General features: G+C 39.8%; 2 protein-coding genes across 4 annotated transcripts; both read right to left on the bottom strand.

Moving 5' to 3' along the window:
* Positions 1-7,817: 7,817 nt before the first annotated feature.
* LOC141768214 (proproteinase E-like) lies at positions 7,818-12,219 on the bottom strand. The gene is made up of 8 exons (XM_074636310.1): positions 12,104-12,219; positions 11,085-11,173; positions 10,732-10,829; positions 10,498-10,623; positions 9,359-9,495; positions 8,366-8,508; positions 8,113-8,265; positions 7,818-7,878 (listed from the first exon to the last, which is right to left on the bottom strand). The coding sequence occupies exons 1-8, from the start codon at positions 12,141-12,143 to the stop codon at positions 7,861-7,863; spliced, it is 804 nt and encodes a 267-aa protein (XP_074492411.1). The 5' UTR covers positions 12,144-12,219; the 3' UTR covers positions 7,818-7,860.
* Positions 12,220-12,978: 759 nt separating this feature from the next.
* Positions 12,979-23,760, bottom strand: LOC141768212 (alanine aminotransferase 2-like). 3 transcript variants are annotated; one of them, XR_012594013.1, is made up of 12 exons: positions 23,433-23,760; positions 19,887-19,976; positions 19,599-19,707; positions 19,342-19,478; positions 18,307-18,550; positions 18,154-18,233; positions 17,915-18,051; positions 16,978-17,149; positions 15,211-15,366; positions 14,625-14,737; positions 13,379-13,718; positions 12,979-13,287 (listed from the first exon to the last, which is right to left on the bottom strand). XR_012594013.1 is itself a non-coding variant. In XM_074636303.1 (11 exons), exons 1-11 carry the CDS (start codon positions 23,550-23,552, stop codon positions 13,628-13,630), a joined length of 1,449 nt encoding a protein of 482 aa, XP_074492404.1. In that variant the 5' UTR covers positions 23,553-23,760; the 3' UTR covers positions 12,979-13,627. The 3 variants fall into 3 exon arrangements, 1 of the variants encoding a protein (XP_074492404.1); XR_012594014.1 differs by having other exon boundaries at positions 23,422-23,567; XM_074636303.1 differs by having other exon boundaries at positions 12,979-13,718.
* Positions 23,761-23,802: the final 42 nt, after the last annotated feature.

The raw sequence follows: 23,802 nt of genomic DNA, 5'->3' as shown, positions 1-23,802 counted from the left end.
CAATCCGATCTCATTGGAATGCGTATAATAACACGACATTACAAGGACATTCCACGTGTCATGAGAACACATTTTAGTCTTTTTGCTTCATTTGCATGCCTCTTTTTGCGTTTACATCACACAACAAAACTACGGTAACAGCCGTAGTTAGGTTTAGGAAACAAAACCAATCATGGTTTGGGCTTAAAAATAAGTACCTAAACATACATACATACAATAAAGTAAAATAGGTATGGAAACAACGTAACGTATTTATGAAAAACACATCACTATTGTAACTTCAAATATAACTCAACAACACTTTGGGACAGAAACACTGGTTTACTGCTTGAAAATCCTGTGTTTGTTGGACCCGTCCACCTCCCCTTCCACCAGCCATAAGCAATCTTTCAAACTTTTTATTTTACGTTACTATCTCTCAGCGTAGCATCTTTATTTTTTTTGCATTGCAGTCAGTACAGACTACATGGTGTATAAAGGACACACTAAAAGCAAGAACGATGTTCTTATTGCACGTGAAACGACAATCGAACTCCTTTTGATTATTACCTTGTTTGGATTGAGACCGGGAGACGCAGTGTGGCCGGCCGAAATGTGTAATGTGGTTTCCTTTACTACTCTGTTATAGCTTGACGCCTCCTCCATTGGAGGAGATCGGTGCCACCATCTCATACAAGATGGCTTAGAGAGATTATGTTTAACTTGAAGATTAAAAAAAATTAAATACAAAATGAAGTGGAACGCTAATAAATCTGAAAAAGTCTGGGGGCCTTTTCTTACAGATGCAGCCAGCCAATTCCCAGCCAACTTTCAGCCGCTGGGAGTCTCCCCCCTCCCTTCCTGTTTCCTGACAGGGTGTGTCTACATTCACCGTATCAAATCAAAAATTTAACTATTGTTTATTGTATTTTTCAACTTCTTAGTTTTCCTTTTACAACAAGGCAACATTTCCCATTTTTCACAAGTTTGGCCTTTTTCTGCCTTTTATTGGTTTCTGGGGCCCATACTACCAGAAAAATAGATGAAGATATAGAAGCCCGTTATCCCTGCACTAGCTGATGTGTAATACATTGTTATACATACATTGGTTAACTGCTGCAAAACAATCTGGGCATAAAGTGATGCTGAAATAGGCTTTGGAGAGTTGAGACACTCTGCATCGATACTTGTGACAGAGGGAAGGAAAGACAGACAAACAGATACAAGTAGAGACAGACAAACAAGAGGTGTAGAACAGAATAGAGAGATGAGGAGAATGAAAACAAGCAGCCTGTCCTGTCGGGTCGCCATGGTGAGCATCACGACAGCTTGCGAGCTCCCGCTGTAACTCCTTAGAGGAGCAACACACCTCCTTTCTGACAGCAGCACATTTAGTTCACTCCTGCACACTCGGTCCCCGCTGATGTCTTATTCTTGTGTTCGTATGTCACCTCCTGTTTGTATACCGTGTTTAGAGCGAGGTGCATCAAATCTGCTGTACCGTATGTGTGTGTGTGTTAGCTGCCGTCATGTCTGCAGTGGAAATCCAGGCAGGCAGGCAGGTCAGCAGGCAGATGGCCAAACAAACAGGCAGACAATCGGTGGTGGGGATTGGATTAACATGAGGATCTAATTGCATTTGAGAAACCAGAGAAAGCACATAAGGAAAAATTAAAAGTGGCATCCAAATGACGGCTCAGTTACATAGCAACACGGGCACAAACAAGACGACTTTACGACGAATTTCCTTTGTAGGTTATTACAGTAATTAGGCCTCATAATGCAAATGAAAGTCATTCTGGCCCTTTCAGGTCTTCTGCAAGGAAAACTGCACATCCATAAATAGGAGAAATTAGTTTACTGAAAATAAACTGGAGGAAACAAGTTTAAATAATCATTTCTCTAGAAAATGTTCAGAAAATCTCATAAAGCCGAGGGGCTGAGACTGCTCTCCAGGCCAAAAATGTCCCTCGTGTCCCTCCATGAAAAATTCACTTAATTTTATTAAGTATTACCTATTCATTAGATGGCGGCAGTAGCTCAGTCCGTGGGGACTTGGCTTGGGAACCGGAGGGTTGCCGATTAAAGTCCCCGTAGCGACCAAGAATAGAGTGCGGCCTGGTAAGGCACTGTCGAGGTGTCCTTGAGCAAAGCACTGACCCCCAAAATCTGCTCCAGGGCAGCATTACTATGGCTGACCCCTCCGAAAATGCATGTTGCATGTTGACAAATAAAGCGTCTTCTTCTCAAACTCCATTACAAACATGTTAGATAGGGGAGAACGGGGTTGGTTGTCACATTCATTAGATCTCGCTCCCTAAAGGGCGCTGTTAAAAAATGTTGGGACTGAAATTTTCAGAATAAGACACTTGACATTGAGGTGAGAGGACTTTTTGTGTTTTTCAAGTCAATATGTAAATATCCAGCTCTTCTGTGTTTCTCTTCTGGGCTTTTACTCATTGGGTTTACAATAAAACAATTATTAACATTCAAAATTATGAAGGAAGAGCTATAGCTCAGATTTTTTCTTAGCTAGGTTACAACATGTGGTTGTTGGCTTAGTCGCTAGCAAAAAATCCCAGCTGGGGATGCTGGTCACATTCTCTCCGGGGTTGGTTGTCACATGTAACTGATGGTGAGTGATTGACCTAAGGATGATTTGATTATTTTTAGGGCTGTCAAAGATTAACGCGATAATAACGCATTTACACAAATTAGTTTTAACGCCACTCATTTCTTTAACGCATTAACGCCACTTGCGATTTTTAGGTTGTACGAGGCTCAGTATTAAAGCTAGAGTGAAAATACTGGTATCATATGAAACTAGAAAACCTAAGGAATCCATTGGTACCAACCATGTCATGACCATTTTCAAAGGAGTCCCTTGACCTCTGACCTCAAGATATGTGAATGTAAATAGGTTCTATAGGTTCCCACGAGTCTCCCCTTTACAGACATGCTCACTTTATGATAATCACATGCAGTTTTGCAAGTCATAGTCAAGTCAGCACACTGACACACTGACAGCTGTTGTTGCCTGTTGGGCTTGAGTTGGCCATGTTATGATTTGAGCATATTGTTTTATGCTAAATGCAGTACCTGTGAGGGTTTCTGGACAATATTTGACATTGTTTTGTGTTGTTAATTGATTTCTAATAATAAATACATACATGTGTTTGCATAAGGCAGATTTGCCCACTCCCATGTTGATAAGAATATTAAATACTTGACAAATCTCCCTATAAGGTACATTTTGATCAGATAAAAAATGTACCATTAATTTGCAATTAATCTAACTATGGACTATCATGCAATTAATCACGATTAAATATTTTAATCGATTGACAGCCCTAATATTATTATAAGACAAAACATTGCACTTATAGGAATGATTTTTTCTGTTTATGTTCTCACGATGCATGAGATTTGTTTGATTGTTGCATTTCAGTGAAATTAAACTTTTTCAAATTCATTTTTAAGATTGCCTCCATTTCTTTTTTGTTCCCCATTAAAATAACAAAGGGACAACCAACACCGTAGTGTGTGACTACCTACCTCACGATGGGGATGGTTGTCACAAGGGCACAAGACGTATTTGACAGTCCATATCTTTTGGACAGAATAAGTTTAAGGAGAGTAAGGTCACTCCATTCCTACCTGACACGTGAGGCTCCCATTACACATTGAAAGGGAATCTATAAAAGATACAGAACAACCCCGTTCTCCCCTACTTGAAGGAACAAGAGGAACACCTCAACTAACAGCCTGACCACACGTTTTTTAAAGCTGAAATTAAGGCTGTAAATTTTAGAAGCAATTATGATATCAAATTGACGTGTGTCTCAACAGTTTCTGTCCCTCTCTTTTTCTTTTTTTTATTTAGCCACATATAGATATGTGCCCCATGTTTTTCATCTAATCATTATTTATTGTTCTGTCCACTTTAAAAAGTGTTTTCTGTTTTTCTTTTCTCTTGTATCCTTTATCTTTTTCTTAATTTCTGTAGTCCATACATCTCGTTAGACTACAACATCTTTGAGTGTAAGGTCTTGTGTCAGGGATACACAGATGTGTTGCGTTTGGGCTAATTACTGCTCTGTCTATATATGGAGCTAATTGTTCCTTGAATCTGATTTTGCTCTGTGTGTCTGAGGACAACCTGTGACTGAAAGCTTGTATGTAATTAAACAAAGAGAGCAAATAGAGACCTTAGTGTGTGGAGGCTCTCCTATTTGCATACTACAAAATCACATCCTGCGCAACAGACTTTATTGGAATTTTCAACCACAAATTAAAGGAAAACGTTAGTAAGTAGGTAAAGGTCCTCACAGTAACAGAGGGCCAAGAGCCTCTGCCTCTTAAACTGTTGATTTCACGACAGGCATTTTAGGCCCTGTCCACATTTATACAGATAATTAAAAAAAAAGGATATTTTCCTCTATGTTTTGGCCTCTCGTCCACACGCAAACAGAGTTTTGGGTCACAAAAACGGATACTTTAGAAAACACCTTCTAAAGCGCAAATTTTTAAAAACTTTGTATCTGTGTGGACATGTAAAACGAAGCGTTTGGGAAAAGATGACGTCCTCTCCTCATTTTGCGCGGGACCATGGTTGCTTTGTGTAATGAGCATGTGCAAGAAACAATAACATAGATGACAGACTTCTGTCTTTTTTACGTTTTGTTAGCACTGCTCGGACTAATTTCAAAAATATTACAGTCACAGGGGGCCAAAGCAGGGAACACATTAAACATGCCAAGGCCGAATGGTGATTGAATGTGCTTTTGGCCGATTTAAGGCGAGGTTTGGAGCACTCAGAAGGGCAATGGACATAAACTTGAATGACCTCCCTTTCATCATTTATGCATGTAAAGAGACAGCTGGTGACAGCAGAGCGATGACAGTCATGCAGTTCGTCCAGGAATCCCAGCCCCCAGCCGACAATAACGATATCTGTAATGACTGTTGACCGTTATCTAAACTGACTGTAATGAAGCCGAAGGAAAGGGAGTGGGAGGGCTGGTGACAAAAATCCTTGACCTTTAACTTGTGATCTCACTTGTGGTGACGTAAATATTACGGCAAGCGCTTGGAGTCATTTTTGCGCTTTAATGTGGACGGAGAAATTTAGTAAAACGAAGGTCGTGTGGACAGATTTTTTTTTTTTTTAAATATCCGTTTTAAAAAATATCTGTTGATGTGTAGACAGAGCCTTAATCATCAGTGCAGATCCACCTGCGTTATACCTCCCATATGTTTACTGCCCCTCCTCCCATGTATTGGTGGAGTTGAACCGTATGAGTGTTTATTTCCTGCCTTGGTTTTTTCTCCTGCAAAGCTGCTGATTCTGCGTTTCTGTGAAGCCTCGGTAATAATGCTGTGGTTTCCCTCTGCCTCCTGCAGTGGAGCACCCTGAGCTGAGCGGTGGAGGCTGGATGGATGGAGACGGGGGGAGGGGGTAGGCGGGAGTGGATTGTGGGGCTTTGCTTTTGAGGAATGAGCCCTCTCACTCTTTCTCTCCCTGGAGCAACTGGGGTGGAATAATTACATAGCATGTGCAAAATTGAACTCGAAAGGATAGGATGGTGAAAGGATAGAGAGAGTGAGTGATGAGAGAGAAATGAAGCAGGGGGGAAAAAAGGAAAGATGGCCGCCAGTTCCTGTGGATAACGCTGAGCCCCGCACAGGAGTTATCACATTATTTACAGCCGAGGATTTAATGCATTGTTCGGTAATGAGCAGCCAGCCAATGGCCTGTGATCTGAAGCTCACTCATTCACTCGCTGGGCTGAACTGCAGGCAGCTAAAGGCTGGAGGAGTCCCCCCAGATGGAAACAAAGCCAGCTGCCATTTTTCACTTTTTCTTTCTTTTGCACTCAGGTCATATATCACGTGTGTGTGTGTGTGTGTGTGTGTGTGTGTGTGTGTGTGTGTGTGTGTGTGTGTGTGTGTGTGTGTGTGTGTGTGTGTGTGTGCGTGTGCGTGTGCGTGTGCGTGTGCGTGTGCGTGTGTGTGTGTGTGTATTACTCATGTTGTGGGGACATAAATCTGTTTACTGACTTTCCTTTAGGGGACAAAATGCAAATCCCCATAACGTAAATCATTTCATTTTAGGGTGAAGACTTGGTTTAGGTTTAGGTTTAAGTTAAGGTTAGGGTAAGGGTTAGGATTAGGCATGTAGCAGTTATGTTCAGGGTTAGGGTAAGTCTCCAGGAGATGAATGTAAGTCAATGTAATGTCCTCTAAAGTGATGGAAACACAACGTGTGTGTGTGTGTGTGTGTGTGTGTGTGTGTGTGTGTGTGTGTATGTGTGCATGCGTGTATTTCTCATGTTGTGGGGACCTAAATCTGTTTACACAGTCACATTATGGGGACTCGCCTTCCTTTTGGGGACAAAATGCAAGTCCCCACAATGTAAATCGTTACATTTTAGGGTGAAGACTTGGCTTAAGTTTAGGGCAAGGTTAGGTTTAATTGAATCAAATTTCAAACCTGCAGGATCAGTGTAATTTTTTTCGGTCGTCTGGCTGAAGTTTCTCTACATACTGAATTAAGCTGGAAAGTCCACAATCATGTGCAGGTCCATACAACTGATTTGATGCATGAAATACACTTTTTTTTATGTTCAGAACACATGCAAGTCTATATGGATGTTGCCCCCTCCTCTTCTCTCATCAGGGAACCAAACCAGCCGCCTTCAGTCACATCTGTTCATCGACTGCAAAAGCTAACACTGACACCTTGTGGTCACCCACTGAAAATACACCCCCTCCAGTTCCTACAGCATTGGACTGTTCTGGAGTTAGTGTAAGGAAGCTCCACTTATTTTACACATCAAGAGCTGTCTACAGGTGTCACTTGAGTTAGCATCGGGGACTGAAGACCATTAAGTTTGAAAATCAAAACAATCTGGAGGTGTAGAGTAAAGAAGTGAGCTTACTAGACCCCTGTAGCTCCTCATATCTCTGCTGCAGGATAGAGGCTCCAGGCTACATCAGCTGTCACTAGCATAACACATCTCAATCCCTGACCAAACTGACAAGGAAAAAAAGACAATATCTCTGCTGCATCAATTTTTACCCCCTTTTTTAACTGTCTAAAGCAATGTTTCCCAAACTTTTTTTTCTGGGGACCCACTTTTTTAAAATGACAAACCATCGGGACCTAATTCACAATAGGCCTTGTCTATAAATTGTGAGAAGAGCGGATTTGTGCGTAAAGGAACGTACCTGACCAGTTTTACTGCCATTTCCGCATCACCTTATATTTTTTTGAATAGGTAAACCAGCCATTTCCAAGAGATATACCTTTGATAAATCACAAATTATTTTTTTTGCATGTGTTAATGAAAACATATACTGTACATGTTAAATATTTTATAAATGTGACCAAATAAATGCATTTAGGCAGAGTTAACAGGCTCTCTTTCCATTGACTACAATATGAACCCATCCATAGCTACAGTAACTGGAGTGGCTGTGGTGATGTAGTTTTAAGAGTGAAACAACGATGGGTCAAACAATCGTCTTCGGCTTTCATCCAGGAGACCGCTGTTTGTGTCTGTGCTTTATGTTTCACTTTCACGTTACAATCAGATGTTTGTTCGTGTCCCGAGTTCACAACGTCCAGTTTCATTTTCACTGTACAAACATAGTAGTTCTAAGCCCAACCATGTAGTTCTTTCCTAAACCTAGTCGTTTTGATGCCAAAATAATATGATGCCATTGGACATGACAAAGCGGCTGTATGTGACAAGTTGGGATGAGAAAGTGTTGGGAGGTCCAGTTATGTGAGACTACTTGCATTCTAAAAGCAAAACTGAAAGACAAGTGAGACATTCTGTAGTTGATGAAATGGATTTATTGCATGGCTCCAAGTCTTCAGTTCCTCAGCATCGTCTGAAAGATTTAAAAAAAAAAAAAAACGAGAGAGTAAGAAATATTGACAAGCCACATAAAAATAGCAAATAAACAGATTTCCTCTCATGACTTGACTGATCTTTCATTCTCTCCAATACAGACTTGGAATACTGAGGCTGTTTTGGACTCTTTAAAACACGTTTTATGTTGTTTTTTCTTTAATTTGTTTCCCATCTGTACGTCAATGGAACTGTGCTTTTTCTGGAAACTCACGTCACTGATCCACTTGGTGAAGGAAGAGGTGCGAGTGAACACGGTGGGCTTCCTGAGAGTGTTGCATCCCCGAGATGAGACGAAGCTGGTCACCCCCTGCACATACCACCTGCCATCAACGCCCCTGCAGTTCAGAGGACCTCCTGAATCCCCCTGCAGAGAAAAAAAAGACAGAAGACAAGTGAAGGCGACAGAACAATACAGTGTGAACCTGCAGTTATTATCGTGTTGTGATGAAGGGAGCGATGCATACATGGCAGCCAGAGCGGATGTCACCACCACCACAGATCATTGTGGGTTTCACAGTGCCCCCCCACCAACTGCTGCCGCTGCAAACGCTGTGGCTGACCACAGGAAGGATAGCCTGCTGGAGCTTAGAGGCCAGGGGACCGCCACCTGCAGGAATACAAATTAAAAACCCAGATCATCGTCAAGGTGGTGTTACATGATGCAACCAGATGGCTGCTCTAAGAGACACCATTACGTTAGTTTACAAAAAATATTTGTTTACAGCCTGTGGACTTTCCCATAGTTCTGCTGTTAAAGTAACTTTGTAAACTGAGATGACAGGGGAGTTAATAAAAATATGATTTTGCCATCAGGATTTTTATTGTTCTCATTATTGTAATGTTTACTATGCATGGCTGTTCACATCTAACTCTCTGCAAAAAGCAAATGAGCGTATGTCCCAGAATTTCAAACTATTCCTTTAAAGCATCCTGTGACACAGTGCAATATGATTCCTCTTTAATATGATCAATATGTTCAATACTACAATCCCAAAAAGTAACTGTAAGATATAAAAGCCTTGACGGTGAAAAGATGCTGCATTGGGGACAAATGTGTTTAATTTGAATGTAAGAATACTGAGGGAAATCAGGCGAAAGTATGTTTTAATCAAATTTTGTTTGAATATTTACAGTTAATATAATTATGACAATCCCCTGTCATAGAGCCATGATTTCAGGGCCGCCCAAAATATACTGAACACAAAAATGAAGAAAAACAGTTTAACGGTCTAACTCCGCAACTCAGTATTCTATAGTTCAGTCTTTTAAAAATTTTCAGCAATTATTTTCTCAGATTTGACTTTACCCCGACTTTAAGTGGCTGAGATTAAGCAAAGTTTATTAACCACTGCTAAACTGCATAACCATTCATTTCATTGGATCAGTAGAGTCACATGGTAGCATTGAGAACGGGTTATAGATCAGCATCGGTGTGTTGTGACATTACAAACACTCACTGTAGATTCTTCCCCAGCCGGTGATGTAGCAGGGGTCGTTGTGAGGAGCGATCTCTCCGCTCTCTGGAATACAGGCGGGCTGTACTTTGTCGTCCAGAAGAGCAGGTGAGGACAGTTTGATCATCGCAATGTCGTTACTGAACAACAAGAAAAAATTACGTTGAAACACAGAACTCTAACTTTCCATGATGAATTTAATCACAAACTTGAAAACCTTTTCCCCAAACGGCGGCGTGTCCAGAGTTTTTTGGCTGGGGTGTCCGAAGTGGGGGTCACACTGTGGCATGAAATACGTGCGCTACTCTTATCTACTTTAATTACTAACATTGCAGTGTTTTACAGTTACTTATATTGCTCTGTTTAAATTTTTAATCTTAAAGATAAATAGACCTGGGGCGCCTGGTTAGCTCAGTTGGTAGAGCGGGCGCCCATATAACAGGCTTCAGTCCTGACCACGGTGGCCCGGGTTCAAATCCGGCCTGTGGCCCTTTCCGCATCCACTCTCTCTCTCTCTCTCCCTTTCCAAGACTCTATCCACTGTCAATAAAATGTTAAAAAATGCCCCCAAAAAAATAAGTTTAAAAAGATAAATAGACCTACCATTCACAACAAAACAAAGTATCGCTCCAAATCAGACTAAAATCGTGCTCTTATATTCTTATTCTTGTTTTTTGGCAGGATAGGTGCATACTCAGGTGCACTGCTGCCTCTCAGGTTCAAGACTGAATTGCACATATAAACATATGAAGTCAGGTTTATTGGCAGATAGCCAATCATAGCTTAGGATAATGGGGTGGCATCAGGGGTAGCCAATCAGATTTAAGGTGTTTTTTATCCATTCCGACCTCCGCCCTACGTGGCATTTGTTGCTTTTTATACTTTGTGGTTCACGATTACATGGAATACATACAAATTGATTTTGTGGGATATACAGTATATACAAATTACAGTACATTACAACAAGACCTAACAGCCTGCCCCAAAAACAACTCAGCTCAATAAGTTATATTATAAGTATTAGACAAGGGCACCAAACTTAAGTCCATTTGCCTCCAAGTGACCAAAACATCAATCAATTCAACTTCAAATTTGAAACACAGGAGGAAAACAGCTGTATGGAGGAGTTATTATACACGTACCCACAAGACAGGCAGTTATCATCCCAGTTAGGGTGAACCACGATCTTCTCCACACCTTTAATCTGCTCATAGATCTCCTGTCTGGTGAGGTCATACTCGCCCACCACGACACGGTAGGTGCGAGATCTAAAACACAGATATGTTTGACGGACACAAATACACAGTTTAGATTAAACCTTCATTTCACACCATGTGATAAAACAATACAGAGAGTGAGAGTAAACTGTGATCTACCCAATGCAGTGACCAGCAGTCATGACCCAGTTGGGAGCGATCAGAGTGCCTCCACAGGTGTGATAGTACCTGGAGCCGCTGCGATACTGCAGAGAGATCTGAGAAACACACAGAGAGACGGCTTTAGTGCCAGCAGAGTTTATGCATCACTATAATAAGTAACCAACTAAATACATTTACTCAAGTACTGTACTTAAGTACAATTTTGAGATGCTTTATTTGAGATAGAAGGATAGCTACTTTAAGAGATGTGATAGAGTAACATGTGAAGCAGTTGGCAGATCTTTATCACCTCATGGTGTGTATTATCTGCCATACTGCCAAATTATCAATTATTATTATTATCAACTCACCTGCCAGGGCCAGCTGTAAGGTTGAGCATCTTCCCCGTTCACAACACGGCTCACAATGGGTGGATAGGTGGGCCTGCCGCACCCGTGAGCTGGGCCACAGAAAGAACGGGAGATTACAAAGGCTGACACAGCTCAGCTCTGATCCTGAAAGTTGTAACTCTTTCTGTAACCCCCCATTTTGACCTCAGCACTCCGTACATTTCTCAGTTTTTCTATGCAAACTTTCAATTTGCAGTAGGAAGTTGCATATTCAGAGGTATTGCGAAGGTCTGAAAGATTAACACTGTCTGCCTGGAATGATAAAATGTTTGCTCGACAGCTTTGGCAGTCCGGTGCAGTTTGAGGATATTGGGTTCTGGGCAGAGAGCAAACATCTGTAAGATCACAAAAACATTTTCAAAGGTGCAACTCTATGCTGGATACAAGTTAGAGAGGGCTGAGGTCACACGTGGGGCTCATTTTGGCTCAATCCCACACAAACCATCCTGCCAAATACTCGCTAAAGCACCAAATGTGGATTCATACGCCGCTGAAAATAGGGCGGAACAAATGCACTATTGACTCCTTTTTAAGTAACATTTGCTAAAATGTACATTGACCAGCTAATTTAGGTAATTAAAGAGCCTTTTCTTTTTTCTTTTTTCTTTAAGGTTAAAGGAATACATGCACATACTTGTAAAAGGGACATACAGACAGCAGCAACAACATATATAAAACAAAAAAAGAAACATAAGAAAAAGAAAAATAATTTTAAAAAATACTACCCGTTGTAATTTTCTTTTTTAAATTAAACTATGTTTATTTTTATTTTTCAGAATTTGTGTCTTTAGTAGGAACTGAGGGGCTGAGTGCCACAGACAGGGTCGGGTAGTCAGAAAGTACGAACAAACACATTGTAGATGTTGGTCTTTTCATGGGATATGTTGATAATAAGAAGAATACAGAATAACTCTATCTAATCCTTTAGCTCTAACCCTTCTCGAGGTAGAGATGCCCCTCTTTAAATCAGGTAGACTCACCGTAGGCAGCAAACAGCAGGACAAGGGCCGCTTTCATCATGATTCCTCAGATTGGACTGTCAGCGTGTCGTATGGCTTTTATACTCTCAAAACTGAATCGTAATCAGACACAAACACACACACACACACACACACACACACACACACACACACAAATACACTCAAATAAACACACGTAAGGCCAGTCTTTGACTTGGGAATCTATGTTCCCTGCTGCATCTGTTTCGATTGTCCTTACATAACCCCTCCAGAGCCAGAGCAAGAACAAGTCAGCACATGTGTACAGAAATATAACAAAATATTTGACTTTAACATTAACAGGGGGTAATTTATACTTGTACTACAGGGATGGTTGGAGTGTAATATATGATAATTAATGGAGCATTTAATCAATCAATCCACTAATTTTTGGTCTTCCAGTTAAATAGTATCCTCCAACACAGACTGTAACAATGTATTTACTCTCTTGGGAGACTCAGATCAACTGAAGCAAACACACCGATTCTGTTATTTTTCCAATCTACAATACAAAGTGTTAGTATGGACTCAGCAGTGGTGGACTGTAACTAGTAGCCTACATTTAATCGAGTACCGTACTTACGTACAAATTTGAGGTACTTGTAGTAAATTCAATTTTAAATTTAATTTTAAGCATTGTGCAATGCAACATGAAATGTTTTTTCACAGTGTGGTATTAGTACTTTTACTTAAGTAAATCTGAATAATTCTTCCACCACTGGTAATGTCTGATGTGTTAATATACTGCATGTTTGTAGTATGTGTTTTGGTATGTAGACTATGTGAAATAGTCTTGAGATGCAAGACACATTTCAGAAAAATATCCTGATAATAAAGTGAAATCAAATCAAACCTCATTAATAATTCAAAGATCCTTTATTGATTGCGTCTGTTGTACTTTTACAAAAACTAAAAAAGTGTCATAAGATGGCTTACATCTTTTAATTCACAGGTTATTATATAGTAAGTGTGTATAGGAGCGCTATCGCAGGTCCTTCCTTCCTGCAGCCGTCAGACTCCACAACCAGCACTGCTCCCGGTAGACCACTTACACACCAAAAACTGACAATAACCTGATATTTTCAGGTGGAAGTTCATTTCATTCTCACTGTGCAATATCATTTTCCACTTGTGCAATTTTGTTAATGGTCTGTTTATTGTCAATACTGTATATACTGCTCCTATTTTTATACTTCCTTCTATTTAAACGGTTCATATTTTGTTACACTTTGTTTAGCTCTTTTTTACTGTGTTAGCTGATGCATCTTGTTTTCTGCACTATCCCCTTTGCTGCTGTACACTGCAAATTCCCCCCTGCGGGACTAATAAAGGAATATCTTATTTTATCTTATCTTATCTTAGTATCAAAGTACATTTTAGTCTTTGCAGGATCAAGAAACAAGTTATTCATTGTACTGACAATTTCAATTTAAAACTTTCGCAAGACAAAACACGTCAACCATGTTTTGGTAATTTTCTACAGAGTCTGTGTCCTTGACACTTCTGTCAGGGAAATCTGTCCAGCAGGCGCAGGTGGAAAGAGCGAATTCGTGCCAAGATCTCCTCCAGGGTGGCAGGAGGAGCCAAAACACACAGCCTGTGAGGGAAAAAAAACATAATCAAAAACAACAAAATCCTAACATGGCAAACTGCAGCCCAACAGTCAACAACAGCTGTCAGTGTGTCAGTGTGCTGACTTGACTATGACTTGCCTCAAACTGCTTGTGATTATCATAAAGTGGTCATGTCTGTAAAGGGGAGACTCGTGGGTACCCATAGAACCCATTTACATTCACATATCTTGAGGTCAGAGGTCAAAGGACCCCTTTGAAAATGTATTCTCCTTTGCAACAAACTAGTATGACATGGTTGGTACCAATGGATTTAGGTCTTCTAGTTTCAAAAGATACAAGTATCTTTACTCTAGCTTTAAAACGGAGCCTGTTACCACCTAAAAATCACAAGATGCGTTAAAGAAATTAGTGATGTTAAAACAAATTTGCGTTAACGCGTCATTATTGCGTTAACTTTGACAGCCCTAGAAAAAGTAGAAATAAAATAAATGTCAAATTTGAGTAAAAACAGATAAAAATGCAACAAAGGCTCTTAAGTGCCCTGCTCAGCGAAACGTGTGTTTTCAGTTATTCCCTGCTTTACAAAACGTCTTGATTTTCATCGACTGAACTCTTTCCGAAAGAGTCCTCGATTTCCCCACCATCCAAAAGTAACATGTTTTCCCAAATATCCTCACTTTCCGAAAGTGTCCTCTCGTATCAAAAATGCTGTAAAATGTCCTGATTTCCCAAAAATGTTCTTGCGTTCCTAAAGATCCTGATCTTCCCAAATCCTTTCATAAAGTGACCCTTTTCCAAAATGTACTTGTGTTCCGAAAATATCCTCTTTCCAAAAATGTCCTCATTATCCAAAAATGACTCAGTTTAAAAAATGTCCTCTCTTTCCAAAAATGTCCTCACTCTGAAGGTCTAAAACTCAAATTTCTTACCTGATGTGGTAGTTTGGTTCTTCTTGTTCGTTCTCACAGCCGGCTCCCAAACACACACCTTCCTCCTCCAGTAACCTCTGACAGTAAAGCACATCGGCCTCCACTCCTAACATCTGAAGTTAATAACAGTGCCCCATTCAAATTACTGCTAAAACTACAGCTTTTGCATGCATAAGATGAGATTTGAGACACAACAGTAATCAATGTTAAATTGTTTCTAATCACCAGTGACATCTGCGACTTTAGAAATTTAGAATGAAATAAAGCCCTAATTGTTTAGCTTTTTAACTATTACATTGCCTGTTTGTTAACACATATTACTGATGTAAATAACATCAGAAAACATTAATGATACAATCATTATTTTGTTGACCTTGTAAATGACGCATATATTCACACTTTCTGTGTTTTTTCAACTGATCATAACTGAAAATATTTGCTTTTTTACTTTTGGTTTACAAACATTATTGATGTAAACAAATACATTACAGCTTCAGAAAATATTAATGAGTTACATTAAAAGCACTACATCCATAAATTGTAGTAAAGCTTGAGGACTTAAGGCCCAGTGGAGATGATTTCTCACCTTGGCCTCTTCTATCATCTGCGGTGGTAAATGCAGACAGGGATAAAGAAAGACTCCCCCCATCCCTGGTTGGCAGTTGATACCTGGTAGATCATTCAGGATCTCACAAGCACGCTGGGCATTCTGGGACAGAGTTGACTGCGAGTGAAGAATCTCCTTCAATTGAGAAAAAAGGACAAACATTGGTTACCAGTTGTAAAAGCACACAAGCCATAAAATAAAAAATAAAATACATAAAAATCCAAACTTGCGCAAAATTTTGGTGAGGAAAAACTGTCATGGCCATATTCAGAGGGGTCCCTTGACCTCTGACCTCCAGATATGTGACTGAAAATTGGTTCTATGGGTACCTACGAGTCTCCTCTTTACAGACATGTCCACTTTATGATAATTACATGCAGTTTTGGGGCAAGTCATAGTCAAGTCAGCACACTGACAGCTGTTGTTGCCTGTTGGGCTTCAGTTTGCCATGTTATGATTTGAGCATATTTTTATGCTAAATGCAGTACCTGTGAGGGTTTCTGGACAATATTTGTCATTGTTTTGTCTCGTTAATTGATTTCCAATAATAAATATATACAAACATTTGCATAAAACAAGCATATTTGCCAATTCCCATGTTGATAAGAGTAATAAATGCTTGACAAATCTCCCTTTAAGGTACATTTTGAACAGATAAAAATATGTGATTATTTTGTGATTAGTCGCGATTAACTATTTGAATCGATTGACAACCCTAATGTGTTTTGTATTAGCAACTGAAAAAACTGACTGTGTAATGTGAAAGGAGTCACTGACGGAGCAACAGAGAATTTTCACCCGACTCATTGTCTTGGTTTTTCCCGCCGTTTTCAGACATACACTATACCTATACAAACAGCCAACAGCCGAAGTTAGTGACTAGCTGGGGAACACATTGGAGCAGCTAAAAAGACAGATATTTTTCCATGAAGTCAACAGAGTTAAAAGTTGAGTGAATATTGAGGTTAGATTTATACGACAACAAATATGCTAATGTTGCTCCATATCTGCTGGATGTATAAATAGGTAATGTTTGCTAACACATTCGACATATCAACTTTTTAAAGTGATGTTATGCCAGACGGGCAAAAAAAATCTATGAATGTAGCATTAAGTTAATGATGTTACTGCATTCTAACAAACAGAAACAAACAATAAAACATATAATAAAATATACAATGGGGGAAAAAAAATCTATGGTTCATAAACTATTTCACAGCCTATGGTGGCATACATCCTCTTTTATAAGCATGTGAAAAAAGGTTTTAAAATGTAGATTTGAGGATGTAAACATGAAAATACAATGGATTCAAAACATTTTGGGAGGCAGACATCTGCAAAGGCAGAGCTATTTTTTTAATTAGTTTGATTAATTAGTTAATAATAGGAAATACTTCTAATCTGGATCAGGATTTGCATCAAAATACACGCAGTAATAAACAATGATGGAATTAGTATGCCAGAATTTTTTATTTAATTATTGGAAGTGCAGTAATTAATGGGAAAGTTGTAGAAACATTCAAAACTAAAAACAAATCCATCTAAATAATAATAAGTGATAAAACATTAATAAAATCTGTTTTCCAGTTTTTTTAAATACTGAGCACTGTTCCCACTTGGCTAAAAATATAGTAGAAATACATAGAATTATTAATGTGGTGCAGTTATGTTACTGTTTACAAGCAGCAGTATGTAAGAGACTTGGTTTTCCAGTCATTCTTTTTGATGAAATGGTGATTTCCCTACCTGTGAGTATGTTTTATAGGAAGGATCTCCAGGCGTGGGTGGGTTGACCATGACCTCCAGAGCGAGCTGTGGTAAAACTGGAGGGCTATAAGGGTCCTGAATATGTTTTAAATAATATTCCACTCCCGGGTCCAAGTTAACTAGCTCCATATATCCTCCTCTCTGACCACACCTAAACACAGGATGAGCACAATTCGTCTACAGTCACCTGAAGGCTGAGCCGTGTTTATTGTTTTTATAGCCATATAACTAGGGCTATGTATTGGCAAGAATATGGCGATACGTTACATACCATGATACAGGGGTTACGATTTAATATATTGCGATATATTGCGTTTTTTTTAAATTTAGTTTTAGGAAAACTGTCATAGTATAAAGAACACAAGGCCGTATGCATAAAATCTGAGTAAAAACCAAGTTAACTTTGTTTATGCAATCAGAACAGGGAAATCTGCATTTGCATTTATCACAGTTCCTGTAACATCCAACATCATAGCACTACTGTTTGTGCAATCTGAGCCACAAATCATTGCATGTAAACTATTAATTAAAAATTGACACAGTGTTTTTGAGAATCGATACAGTATCACCTAACATAATATCATAATATTCAAGTGTATCGATATTTTCCTATACACTCCATGTAACCGTGTTTATTTGATTCACTTGCAACATTTGATACACCTAACGTTTACGTCTTTCAATGCCAAGAATATTATGTATTCGGCTTCTTAAAATGTCCTTGCAATTGCCATTAATGGGGAGCAATAGGCTATGTAGTGGAGTGTTGAGTTTACATATTTGGCAAAGGAGAGGTATGTTCTTAAAGATGCTAAACATGAAATTCAGAGCATATCGTTTGCCTCCACACGGCTCTTAACATGGCGATGGCTTTGCATATCTAACAGAGAGCCTTTAAAGAAGCAGTGATACTCACTCTCCCATGCAGGCGCCGGATAAAGAGTGGAAAGAGATCAACTCCACTGTCTCTGAGTACTCTTTGCCCATCTCAAACAGCACTCTCTTATAGGAAATAAACTCTTTCTCCTGTCCATACACGCTGTCCTGGTACACCTAGAAGGTTCAAGAAGACACGAAGAGAGGGAGCTTGTTTGAGACTGAACACTGATGAGAACAACTTTTAGATGCCGGTTTCTTCATGTAGCTTGTAATGACCTCTTCAGCCAACAGGACGAGGCCCTCGGTTGCAGCAAAATGAATCACTTCTTCTATTGATTTCCTGTCTTGCACATGACCTATAGAAGGACATATAATAGTGAGATTAGAGTGGGGAGATCAGTTAATGTATAGCTACTGTATGTTGTTTACCTGTGGGGTTTCCTGGGTTGCTGATGTAAATGGCTCTGGGCTCGCAGCGCCCCTTAGCTGTCTTCAAAGCTCGGTGCAGCTCGTCCAGGTCTACAGCCCAGCCTCGGTCCTCCATCAGCTGATACGGCACCAGTGTCACCCCGGACATGTCCAGCAGCGTTGGCAGGGTGTGTGGGCATGGCATCGGGGTCAACACGCCTGTCCGAGTCTCCCCCTCTCCGCTGGCCATCAGGTGCAAAAACAGCTTAACACAATGAATAACAACACAATTAAAGAACATGCAAAAATGCATGCTTTGATTCCACATTAAAGTACTTTTTGCATTGAGGATAAGAGCGTTGAACTCATTTTGTTTGTCCTTACATCGACATGGCAACATTGCAACATACAGGTGTGACCCGACAAGCTACGACAAGACGATCACAATTTCTAAACCGCCAAGAATGAAGGTGGATATATCAGTTGACAGTTCCTTATTAATAATTAGCAGTTTGTGGTGAAGTAAAAATATGTTGCAAATCTTTTGCCAATAAAGATTTCGATGGAATTTGCTTTTCTTTTTTTTTTTTTAAATGTAAGTGGTTGTTATGCTAACATGCTCATGGTGACAGTGTTTAACATGCTGATGATGTTCAGGTAATGTTTAGCATGTTCACCATCTTAGTCATCCTAGTTTAGCTTACTAACATGTTATGCACTCATCACAGAGAATGTATCTGAGCCTGATGGAACATATAATTTTGGAAGTATTAGGCTAGATATTGATATTTCAACTTGGCAATGGCACTGGATAAAAAGTAAAGGGATGGCAAAAAGTTGTTACAATTGACCGTACGCTAAACTCCTCTTAGACAGTCTGTCAAGCTTTGGATGTGCATGCATAAGAGCAAAATGACATTATTATTGAGACAATACTGACATTTGCATGTCTAGACTCAGTTCCTATACAGATTAATGGATGTTTACTTGTAATACACAGTGCAGATGTGTGTTCTGTCTTACTAATCATACTCCAAACAAACATTTTCATCGTACCGACAAAAGGTTCTCAGAACCACTACTGATGATTATGTCTTCTGGGTGTGAACTCACTCCACCATCTCGCCTCATGATGAATTCTGCAACACTTTTGTGGACATATGGTATGCCACGGGAGGTAGAAGAGTATGAGCCTGTCATGGACAGAGTGGGCAGCAATTAGAGCAGAAGTGCCAGTCAAAGGAATTCTATGAACCATTTTGGGTCAAATGTTTTCAAATCTGTACAAATGAATGCATTGTATTCATTCTGACCCACGCTCCCTCCATTGCAGACCCCCAGAAGCTTCTGTGCCCTCTGCCTGGCATCCGGAGGAAGGCTTTTTTCTTTGAGGAGCTCAGGGTAAATACACACTGCCAAGACCTGAGAAGACAAACAAACACAGACAGGTTCAGTTTGTAGCCGTCTGTCTTTTTATATGTCACTGATCCCCTTGGGGGCAGGAAAGCAGGTATAGCAGATAGACAAACACACACACACACACACACACACACACACACACACACACACACACACACACACATAAAATATTAAACACCAACCTGGCGAATAAATGAGATGGGTGCCATCCCTGCCCTCTGGGGATCCCCTGAACTGACATCAATCACCTGCTGGAAGGGTTTCTTCGCTCCCTGAGAAAAACAGCGTGGGTTAGACACAAGCTCAGGTGGGTATGTATTTTTCAACCCTGACACCCAATTTCCATCTTTTATGTTTTTTAAGGTTGTTATTTGGGCTGTCAAAGTTACCGCGATAATAACGCGTTAATGCTAATTTGTTTTAATGACACTAATTTCTTTAACGCATTAACGCAACTTGCATTTTTTTAGGTTTGTATCGGGCTCTGTATTAAAGCTAGAGTGAAGATACTGGTATCATATGAAACTAGAAAACCTAAGGAATGTCATACTGGCTTGTTGAGAAGGAGGCCAAATAACGTTACAATCTTAAAGGAAAAATTGTCATGGCCATTTTGAAAGGGGTCCCTTGACCGCTGACCTCAAGACATGTGAATGTAAATGGGTTCTATGGGTACCCACGAGTCTCCTCTTTACAGACATGCCCACTTTATGATAATCACATGCGGTTTGGAGAAAGTCATAGTCAAGTCAGCACACTGACACACTGACAGCTGTTGTTGCCTGTTGGCCAATGGCCCCTTGGCCCCTCCACTTCTGGCATCCATGATTTAATTCATGTCAACCAGTGCTGACCAATGATCAGTGTTCATTGGAGTCATCATGCAACCAATGATACCGGTGAGGCATCAGTGAAACGTTGATGGTGTCAGCCTTAGCTAATGCTAACAGCCAAAAGTTACGGAATGCTCCCTGGGTCATTGTTAGGACACTTGTAATATAAATTAAGTCATATGCTATTAGCATTGGTGGAAGGAGTCTACTTAGATATTTTATTTTTAGTAAAATAAGTAATACCAATCATCATTTCGCTTAAAGGACCAGTGTGTAGGATTTAGGGGGATTTATTGGCAGAAATTAAATTAAATCTAATATTCATAACTATGTCTTCATTGGTGTATATCCTAATCACCTGAAACTAAGAATTGTTGTGCTTAGTGGCCCAGAACGGACAAACCAAACACTGGCTCTAGAGAGGGCCTTTCACGTTTTACATTACCTGAAGGTCACCTTGGGTTCTCCGATATGCTTGGAAAGAGGGGAGGGGTGCACGTGATTTTGTGTGTTTTATTTTATCTAGTTCTCACAGCACACCCTGTAGTTATCCTGTAACGCAATGAAACAACAGGGAATGAACAGTGCTTTATTACGGCCCTCATTCCCTTAACCTGTAACTTTGCAGTAACTTTAAAGCGTCTTGAGATAACTTCTGTTGTGATTTGACGCTATACAAAAATAAATTGATTTGATTTGATTTGATTTATTTTGTTACAGGTTAACTACAGGGTGTGCAGGCTGTTCTTCTCTAAAGCACTGTTAGTTCCCTCCACTACAGAGAACAATATGAGAACTCTTTGTTTTGATTTCACTTGCCTCATAACATGGAAGAACAAACTAAATTAACTGCACAGTTTGCTGTCAGAAGAGTACATTAACCATATACACAGTGTGATTCATAGTTTGATCTATTAATTTTCTGGGATGAAAGGAGGCTGTGCACAGAGCTGAAAAAGGGTAAGCTTGCACCTTGAAGAGCCAATTGCCAGAAAGACTGGTTATTTTAAGTACCCCAAAATTATAAAGGAACAATGTAGTTTGCCCATTTGTCCATAATAAGGTAATTTTCTACATAAAATCAAACCAGATGTACTGTATTAAGTGATGCAGAAGTCACCAGTCCATCTTCCCTGAAACGTCCAGATTTATGCTCAGTTTTATGGTCATACCACCCTGTCATAGTAGGTATCCAGTAGTTGAATAATAACTACAGTATAAATGATCTCTAAATTCTTGACAACCGTCCAGAGATCTTGCAGATGCCGTTAGAATCATAATTAATCATATTTGTTCCAATCTTGCCTACTTCAGCTTTAAAATGACTGTTTGTAACTTCTTACAGGTATAAATCTACCGGGTCGGGATTACCCGACGTTACATTATTCCGCACCCCCCGTCAATGGACAACAACAAATAAATGGAGTGCCCTCCTAAGCAGTAAACACAATATGAAACTGCCGTTTTTTCTGGCGCCATAGCCGAGCGAAACGTGCAATGAAAGTCGACATTAAGCGCAAAAGCAACGGATTCCCTAATGAAATCCCTGCAGCAGCTGGAGCCAGCAGGACTGATAAATCCAGTGATTGTGACTGTCTGAGAGAGTATTTCATAATCACCACACCTTCTCCCAGCCGTTTTGCACGTTGTGCTGCTGCACATACAGTACATGAACCAAAATAGAAGGCGCGCAGAGAGAGGCCCACACAGTCCGTGCGTCTGGAGCAAAATATTAAAACCGAGGGTGCAATGCCTCGTAGAACCGGTCCTGTTCATAAGAACAGGTAGGCATGAAAACAATATACAACAGCAAGACAAGCAACCGCCAGAAATGGTGACCTCATGTGTTGCTGGCTCTCTGCGGTCACAGATTTCGGTGCAACACTAGCCCAGTATATATGTAGGCTATGGGTAGGCCTACATACACTGTTAAGAATTTCCCGGTAAAATGACAGTAAAGAACTGGCAGCAGTGTTGCCTTTATGTAACTGTAAAATTAACATTATTATACTGTCGCTGAAATTTACAGCTTTGTATTGTTAATGAAAAATACAGATTGAACTGTTTTTTTTTTTTTAATTTCACAGTATTTTACAGTTAATTTACTGTTTAAAGATACATTATGTAGCTGTTTTTCACCTTTCTTTTACATTATCTTACTGATTTGTTTTAATGCACTATTTAGGTTCTATTTTTTACATACATTTTAATAAACATTATTTTTTGCCTAGATGAATAGACTTAGCAGGTTACAGACATAGGAATAGTCACACTAAATACAATTAAAGGCACTTGTTAGGAAAAAGGCTATAATAGACTTGTTGACACTTTTCCCAACATGTCTGTCTATAGCTACAAGCACAGAATGCAAACCAGAACAACATGTGAGTGAAGAACAGAGCTAATTCACTGATTTTACAATCATGTACAATGTACAAGCCTCACAGGTGCAGATCAGGTCCCAGAATTAAAAAATATACTGCATGAAACTGTTACTGATGATACTTTATACAGTTGATCAGCAGTAAAGTGATGTTTTTAAGAATGCATTATAGTTCAGTTAAAAAACGGCCTATGAGCGTAATTTAACAGGTTTTCTTTTGTATTAACAGTAAAGCACTGTTTTTAGCAATAACAGGTTAATACTGTTGAAATCCTGCTGTAAATTAACAGCAATTGTTTACAGTGTACTGAACTGGTACACTGTTAGTAGGCTACAAAAGATTAAACCATAACGCGTAATTATGAGGTAGTTGTGTGCTGCAATCTAAAGCGTTACCAAAACTTCCCCTTGGGAATAAGTCTGCAATATGTACAATGATATCCCACTGACAGGTTCATACAGGAGCAAACTAAAACAGCCATGTCGCACAGATCAGTTCACCTGGGACTCACCTGTGTGATCTCCTGTGTGATGCGTGCAGCCAGACTCTGCAGGATCTTCGGGGCTCTGATCCCCCTCACCATGGGGTTAACCTCCTGCACAGAACTCATCTCTGTCTGACTGAAGATCATAAGCCTTACCCTTGTGAAGTGAAACCTGTTTGATGGTGCGATAGTGGGAAGACCTGACCTCACACAACTCTTGTGACACACCCTAAGTGAAAGAAGTGCCAAATAAAGCCGGGCCTAATGGGAGATGTTAAACCTGCACTCATGTCATTTCATAATACAAGCTCTGATAGAATGTGTGAATATCGTGATGCATTGAGGAAACACAACAGCCTAGTAGAAACACATAAGTGGAAATATCAGTATATATGAG

The sequence above is a fragment of the Sebastes fasciatus genome, chromosome 5, assembly GCF_043250625.1.
Source record: "Sebastes fasciatus isolate fSebFas1 chromosome 5, fSebFas1.pri, whole genome shotgun sequence".
Classification (NCBI taxonomy): domain Eukaryota; kingdom Metazoa; phylum Chordata; class Actinopteri; order Perciformes; family Sebastidae; genus Sebastes; species Sebastes fasciatus.
Note: the sequence above shows the minus strand (reverse complement) of the source record. Positions and strands in the feature narration are given on the sequence as shown.

Coding starts and splice junctions, on each gene's coding strand:
- LOC141768212 (XM_074636303.1), bottom strand. CDS start 23,552: ATGATCTTCAGTCAGACAGAGATGAGTTCTGTGCAGGAGGTTAACCCC. Junction 19,977..23,432: donor TCACACAGGAGATCACACAG/GTGAGTCCCAGG, acceptor TGTTTTTCTCAG/GGAGCGAAGAAACCCTTCCA. Junction 19,479..19,598: donor CTGCAATGGAGGGAGCGTGG/GTCAGAATGAAT, acceptor TGTCCATGACAG/GCTCATACTCTTCTACCTCC.
- LOC141768214 (XM_074636310.1), bottom strand. CDS start 12,143: ATGATGAAAGCGGCCCTTGTCCTGCTGTTTGCTGCCTACG. Junction 11,174..12,103: donor CCTGCTGTTTGCTGCCTACG/GTGAGTCTACCT, acceptor TCTGTGGCCCAG/CTCACGGGTGCGGCAGGCCC. Junction 8,509..9,358: donor CGGCTGGGGAAGAATCTACA/GTGAGTGTTTGT, acceptor GTATTCCTGCAG/GTGGCGGTCCCCTGGCCTCT.